Source organism: Oncorhynchus nerka, linkage group LG19, assembly GCF_034236695.1.
Source record: "Oncorhynchus nerka isolate Pitt River linkage group LG19, Oner_Uvic_2.0, whole genome shotgun sequence".
In the NCBI taxonomy this organism is placed as follows: domain Eukaryota; kingdom Metazoa; phylum Chordata; class Actinopteri; order Salmoniformes; family Salmonidae; genus Oncorhynchus; species Oncorhynchus nerka.
Window position 1 is genome coordinate 26,489,066 of NC_088414.1, and position 7,242 is coordinate 26,496,307.

The window sequence follows — 7,242 nt, forward strand, 5'->3', positions numbered from 1 at the left end:
TATCCGTACCAAACTTTAAAATGTATTTCCACTAGCAAAAACAGCACAATTTTCAGCCGTGGGTATTTGAAATTCAAAGCTAATTTGGACACTACTATAGTGGCCGACTTACTCTTAATTAGGATAGTAATGGATGTACATAAATAGTAACAGATCATTTCCTGTGAGACAAGAGAAGGTCACACGCTGCTGATAGCACCACAGCCCACTGGTGTGGACAATTTATTGGCAGGTGAAGTTTTTTTCTTCACTTTTTCTTTAAAAAAATGTTAAATAAATAATACAAAAAATGTATGAATGTTATAAAAAAATAATATTATAAAATGAAAGCCGAAGAATTAAAAATATATTTTTTAAACTAACAACGTATCCCAAAACACACTAGACTGAGCTATAGAGCATGCAGATGCCAGGGTTGTGTTTGGGGGGGTAGAAGCTGTGGGCCACAGATTGAGGCCAGGATGTCAGAGAGGGGCCATGGAAGATGCGGGTGTGGGGCAAGGATAGGATTAGCCTATATTATAAAGGGGAGTGGTAAGGGAACTGGGCTGAGGGTGTGGAGCTGGCATCAGGATACACTGCGGGCGCTGCTCTCTGGTTCAGGGGAATCAGGACAGCGGTCCATATGAGGAGATGTGTACTGGAAGTTACAGCACACGTAGAGGGGGAAGGACAACAGCCGACTGTCCAGGTTCATCACCACATACTCCTGGTAGGAAGAAAATAAAAAAAGAGAGAATAAGAAATAGGGGGAGCACAGAACGTACAGCAATAGTTATATGGTCTGATTCAGGCAATACTTTATATAGTGATGTGTTAATTTCAAGAGGGGAGGAAAGTTTCAGAACATGTGGATTACGTGTGGTCTGACTGACCAATAGACATTAAAACCAGTAGATAGTGATAGCGCTGACGTCATTCCACGTTTTCCTATGGAAAACTCCTGATGGCGTAATGAAGCAGGAAGTATTCGAAACGCGCAATATTGCTGAATGGGGCTGAACGCCCCCCCCCCAAAAGATTTTAATTGCAAAGGATCATGGTGAAAATGGCCATAACTAGCAAAGGATCATGGTAGATGTAGTAGTTTTCATCATGCCTGAGAGTCCTTAAGTGGGCTCCTTAAGTCTATGGAGCCCACTACATTTGTCAGCACAACAAATGTAGTAGTCAATGGATCACTATTTAATTAAATATCTTGATTTTCAGTTAACTTTAAAATAATTCACAGTGGGGATTGAACTTGATCATAATAAACCAATTTCAGAGCCCAAAACGGCAGTTCTGGTGATTGTAATTTACAAAAGCTTTCTAAAGCAGACCAGGGCTTTTATGCACCGCTGAGTTGCTACGCAGTAGCTGAGTTAATACGCAGTAACTTCACACTCCAGACCGGATACTGTGGGACTGACCTGGTCTTTCTCCAGGGTGAGTAGCTGGTAACCAGTGGATCGACTACACACCAGCTTACCACTGTTATCAAAGGAAGCCAGGCGTAACCTGAACAGGGCGAGGGAGAAACATTGAGTGAGATGTGAGGGGCTAGTCAGGCCTGGTAGAACACAGGTAAATCAAATACTCAACAAACTGGATGCAGTCTATCACAGTGCCATCCGTTTTGTCACCAAAGCCCCATACACTACCCACCATTGCGACCTGTACGCTCTCGTTGGTTGGCCCTCGCTTCATACTCGTCGCCAAACCACTGGCTAAAGGTTATCTACAAGTCTCTGCAAGGTAAGGCCCCGCCTTATCTCAGCTCACTGGTCACCATAGCAGCACCCACTCGTAGCACGCGCTCCAGCAGGTATATCTCACTGGTCACCCCCAAAGCCAATTCCTCATTTGGTCGTCTTTCCTTCCAGTTCTCTGCTGCCAATGACTGGAACGAACTGCAAAAATCTCTGAAGCTGGAGACTCATATCTCCCTCACTAGCTTTAAGCACCAACTGTCAGAGCAGCTCACAGATCACTGCACATAGCCCATCTGTAAACAGCCCATCTATCTACCTACCTCATCCCCATACTGTATTTATCTTGCTCCTTTGCACCTCAGTATCTCCACTTGCACATTCATCTTCTGCACAGCTACCATTCCAGTGTTTAATTGCTATATTGTAATTACTTCACCACCATGGCCTATTTATTGCCTCAACTCCCTTATCTTACCTCATTTGCACTCACTGTATATAGACTTTTTGATTTATTTTGTTCTACTGTATTATTGACTATGTTTTGTTTATTCCATGTGTAACTCTGTGTTGTTGTATGTGTTGAACTGCTTTGCTTTATCTTGGCCAGGTCGCAGTTGCAAATGAGAACTTGTTCTCAACTAGCCTACCTGGTTAAATAAAGGTGAAATAAAAAAATAAAACATGGCAGTTATACAGAACATAATTATATCATTACTACTCCACACACAATGCAATGCCTACATTTGAAATCTGTAGCTATGTGTGTTGTGCTGACCACAGCCTAGGTCGTTGGAACACTAACCGGTATGCTAGATGCCTCCGAGGCTGCATACTCACAGCTCCCCCACATGGCTGGCTTAGTGTATTCCTCTTGAACACTATGAAGCGGTTGGTGTAGGTCACCAGCAGGTCAAAGCCAAAGTTGAAGCCTGTCCAACGCCAACAGTACTGAGAATATAAAGTTAAAACATTCTCTTTTGTGATGTTTTGTTTGAAGTTCTTATAGTGTGATTGATGTCCTTATTACACAGAGACTAATAGTCTGACTCACATCACCATCTTTGGTCAGTTTCCTGCCACATCGCATACTACTTGACTCAAACTCCTCCTTGTTGGCATCCTGTGGGCTACAGGATATATCTTCAGTCACTGGAAATCACAGAATGAATGTTGTCATGGAGTGATGTTGCTGGTTTGGAGCTCCAGTTCTCACCCATTGTCATTGTCGTGCTCTGTCCGTAGCATGGCAAACCACTGGCTCTTGTACACGGAGGTCAGCCAATCTGGTATGAGGAGTTTTACAGAGGAAATAAAAATGACTACTAAAACTGTCACAAGTGAATGTGAAACATAAATCACTATCCAAATCATCACCCTTACCGGGTGGGAGAATGTTGTCTCTCTCCAGGATGCGTGCGGAAGCCAAGTCATTGATGATGTATTGAAGGCGCACATGTCTAAAGACAGCAGTAAAGGGGGCGCCGTCCTCTGCTTTTAAAAAGGGCTCCTCCTCTCCCATCTCTGCAACAGCATGCACATAAGAGCCATTAGAAAAGACTGGTCAGTCAGTGTCTGTGTGTATATTCTACAGCCCTGTGTTCAGATGGGTGTGTAGCTAGCTGTGGACATGCCCTGTGGAACAGAACGTACCAGTCCTGCGTTTGCAAAGCCAGGCGTCGGCATCAGCCAGCAGCTGCTTGATGGGACCGTCCCAGGATGGATTGAGCTGCAGGAACATCCACTGAGGAGAGAGTTACAAAGAGAGGGTATGAATGAGAGAGAAGGGATAGGGAAGGGGAGATAAATCAACGGTCTACAAAAACAGCCTTTAGAAACTGTCCCAAAGGCAGTTACAGTAGTACCTTTTTCAGAGCGGTGTAGACGTCCATCTCCACCTGCATGACGAATAGGTCAGACGACTGGATCAGCAGTTCGATCACATCCACTCTGCAAATACAGCACAGAAACACACACTGCTCACTGACACCAACCACACAACACTTAGACTATTATGAGTATGTATAAATTCTATGGAAAAATAGGAAAACATTGAAGATACACACCCCAGCTCCTTCATGAGGTCAACATTCTGATGGGTCATGAGGTTATTGAGGAGCCATTCCAGACACCTGCAGGAGACACACAAGCATATGCATGTAGAGTGATAAGAACAAGAACTGTATTATTCGATGAACTAATATTACTCAATAGGAATGTAATGATGGGGCTTACTTCTTCATGACAGAGTCAAGGCCGTAGATGCTGGCAGAGGAGTAGTAGACACACACAGTTTTGACACCAACGTTCTCCTTCATGGTCTCACCACACTGCTGGATCAGACCATCCTGCAAAGACACACAGGCATATTATGGCCTTTGATCATCTATTCTCGTTCCATAAATTGCATTCCAGCAAGTTCAACTTCCAACTCACACATATCACCATCATCTCAACATTCCATGTAAAGATCCTGTAGTGTGATATGATGATAATCTACTGACCAGTTGGAGCATACAAGCTGCTGCTAGGATACTGACGACCCTGCTGGGCTTGATCAGAACATCATCCCGGTACAGAGATCCAAACACTACCTGCAGAGCTACACACACACACACACACACACACACACACACACACGGAGAAAATCAAGATAAATGTGTATAGTAACTGCAAAAAAGGAGTTCAGTGACATAAACAAAGCAATTTGTAGTGTTTTATTCCTGGCAGTGACTGAAGTCCTCACCCTCTGTGTCGATGTTCTGGTCTGGGATCTCTAATGGAATGACCATCATGTTGGACTCCTTCCAGGAGCCGCTGAACATGCTGGAGAAATACCCTGACTACATAAATAAGAACATCATGGGGGGATGAGTTCTGTGCATTGTAGATCATTTTTATTTAACCTTTATTTAACTAGGCAAGTCAGTTTAAAAAAAAATCTTATTTACAATGACGGCCTAATAAAGTGTGTAGTGTACACAGAACAATGTACTAACCTGGCACAGGTACACTTTGTGCAGGTTCCACTCCTGCCCCAGGGCACAGATGCGGATGTCACTGTTCTCCCCGTTCAGGAACAAGGTCTGATAGATGTACTTAGATGTGCTTTTCAGCTTCTTCCTGTTACAGTTCCAAAACAAACCAGAACACAGGCCAAGGTTAGACACAGGCTGGCCATATGAAAGACATGAAAGATATGTGAATACCTCACCTGTTCTATAAGTGTGTTTGTCTCTTACTCCGGCCTGCTGTGTCTGTTGGTTTATGAAATTGTGTGTATTTCCAGTGTGATGTGTGTGACTCTTCTCACCTCCGTGGTGTGTCCAATAAGGCGTCTTCTTCATCAGGCTCACTGTCGCAGTCGCATTGTGCAGTCCGTTTCCTCTTTCTGCATTCACATCCATGCTTGCCACTGGCACATGTAGGCTCAACTGCCTCATGATCCTGGGAGGAGGTATGTAACCGGCTGCCCTGGGTGCCCATCTCTCCCCTGCACACTACACACAAAACAAAATCATCTGCAACATGAAATGGACGGATCTATTGTAATTTATATGCACTTCATTATGCAGGGGTATACAATAGCAGGTCACTTTTGTTGTTGAGTAACCATTTCTGAAAGTTTTTATTTAGGTTCAGACCAGGAACACTCGCGTAACAGTTGTTCATACATGTCAAAAGCATGAATTCGGAACACAGGTCCTGTCCTCAGGTCTGGCAACAATAACCTAACAACCTCAGGCACTGTGTTCAGCTAACCTATCATTACATTGTTGTGATTGCAACAGTTGCTGTGGTAGATAGCTAGAAAGCTAAACTAGCCAGCTACCCACACAACAACTAGTAGCAACCCATAGCTTGTGACCGGGAAGATAACGAATGCAATAGCTTGCTAATGTATTGTATTACAGAAACGTACCTGATGTATCTACAACGCACAAGGCTAACTGGTCGGTTAGCAAGTTGTGTTGTCAATTAGGTGGCCTAGTTTGCTAGCCAGATCAACAGTGACAAGTTACTAGAAGTAAACAACAAGCCTTATCAGCTATGTTGCGTTTAAAAGTATTGAACAAAGACAAGATATTACGGCGCTAACGCGAATCCGGCCAAATCCGATCTACCAATAGCTGGAGCATCATTATGAATGTCAAGAACACATTCCAAATTGTCTTTCAATTATTCATACAACAATGCAGATTAGAGTCCACAGGCTAGCTAGGTCCATGTCTTCTTCTAGCGTGCTAACTATAATGTGCCTCTGCGTATTATTGCCATCTACTGTAGTAGTGGCGATATGTCAACGTGGACAGGCTATCTGGTAACTACAGTAGGGATGTTTGCATTGGAGGATTGTTTAGCCAGATGTATAGATCTTTGAAAATGGGTCGGTGACCACACCCAGAAACAATCCAACGAGGGGATACGATTAACAGGCCCGGGTTACCCCGGTGGGTAGTTTGCACTGGGTGAAAAGTGATTGCATTTGTTTTGGAACCGGGCTATCTTTTATCTCTCAGGCATAATCCAGGTCCCCGTTCAAAACTCACGGCGAAATCACAAAAAACCCGAGTGACATAGTTTAGGGCTAGGATAGATTAAGCACGTGGAGTAATGAATAGGATTATGTGTTTTCACATGCAAAAGTGATTGCTTTTTATAAAAACGCTATATCTGCCTTTCCAATGAAAACTAGTTTGAAAAATTCAAACATATATTTTATTTTAAAGAGATGTTTTTGAACGATGCACTATGCTGCCTTGTTGACAATATGACCGAGCGATGCAGATTACTGTTCCGATTTGAGAAGGGCGCTCCTCCCTCACCGTTTTTGACCGTTCACTGTCCATCGTTGCGGACAAAAACCGGGGCACGGAGTCGTCACCAGTTAACACAGCCACAAAGTCATATTAACCCCGCCTATTTTTTTCATTTTGTTGTTAGACTCATTTTAAACCTAACCACACAGCTAATATATCTTAAATTAAGACCAAACTCACGTTTTTGTTTTCATACATTTTTACGATATAGCCCATTTTGACATTGTGGCTGTGCTTTTTAGTGGAAACCGGTGCACCACGGCTCAGGTTAAAATAACTTCCTCAATTCAGGAGGTAAATATGTTTTTCCCAACTAAAGATCCTTGGGACGTCCCTACCCTACCCTAAACCTTGAACCAACCTAAAGTCGATGTCCGAGCCACCGCGGAAATTGAAATAACAAAATATCAGTTGAAAATAGAGATCTGTTTTTTTTGCATTGGTTATGTCTCAATCCACCGCATCGCTGGACATTTTTAAAGATTTTTCTTAACTGACTTGCCTAGTTAAATAAAGGTTCAATATAATAAAAGGAGTGTGCAAAGCTGTCATCAAGGCAAAGGGTAACTACTTTGAAGAATCTCAAATATAAACACTTTTTTTGATTACATGATTCCATATGAGTTATTTAATAGTGAAGTCATCAAAACTATTATTCTACAATGTAGAAAATAGTACAAATTTAAGAAAAACCCTTGAATGAGTAGGTTTAGCAAACTTTTGACTGATAC

At 42.8% G+C, this 7,242-nt stretch overlaps 1 protein-coding gene across 3 annotated transcripts; it reads right to left on the minus strand.

Moving 5' to 3' along the window:
- Positions 1–190: 190 nt before the first annotated feature.
- Positions 191–6,100, minus strand: LOC115101260 (germ cell-less protein-like 1). Of its 3 annotated transcripts, none has more exons than XM_029620612.2 (15): positions 5,614–6,086; positions 5,005–5,191; positions 4,691–4,814; positions 4,438–4,534; positions 4,196–4,293; positions 3,927–4,039; positions 3,758–3,823; positions 3,557–3,641; positions 3,345–3,435; positions 3,075–3,215; positions 2,908–2,977; positions 2,746–2,821; positions 2,497–2,642; positions 1,413–1,500; positions 191–709 (listed from the first exon to the last, which is right to left on the minus strand). In XM_029620612.2, the coding sequence occupies exons 2-15, from the start codon at positions 5,175–5,177 to the stop codon at positions 569–571; spliced, it is 1,509 nt and encodes a 502-aa protein (XP_029476472.2). In that variant the 5' UTR covers positions 5,178–5,191; positions 5,614–6,086; the 3' UTR covers positions 191–568. The 3 variants fall into 3 exon arrangements, 2 of the variants coding, with proteins under 2 accessions (XP_029476472.2, XP_029476474.2); XR_003859274.2 differs by having other exon boundaries at positions 625–709; positions 2,532–2,642; positions 5,614–6,100; XM_029620614.2 differs by lacking the exon at positions 1,413–1,500 and having other exon boundaries at positions 607–709; positions 5,614–6,098.
- Positions 6,101–7,242: the final 1,142 nt, after the last annotated feature.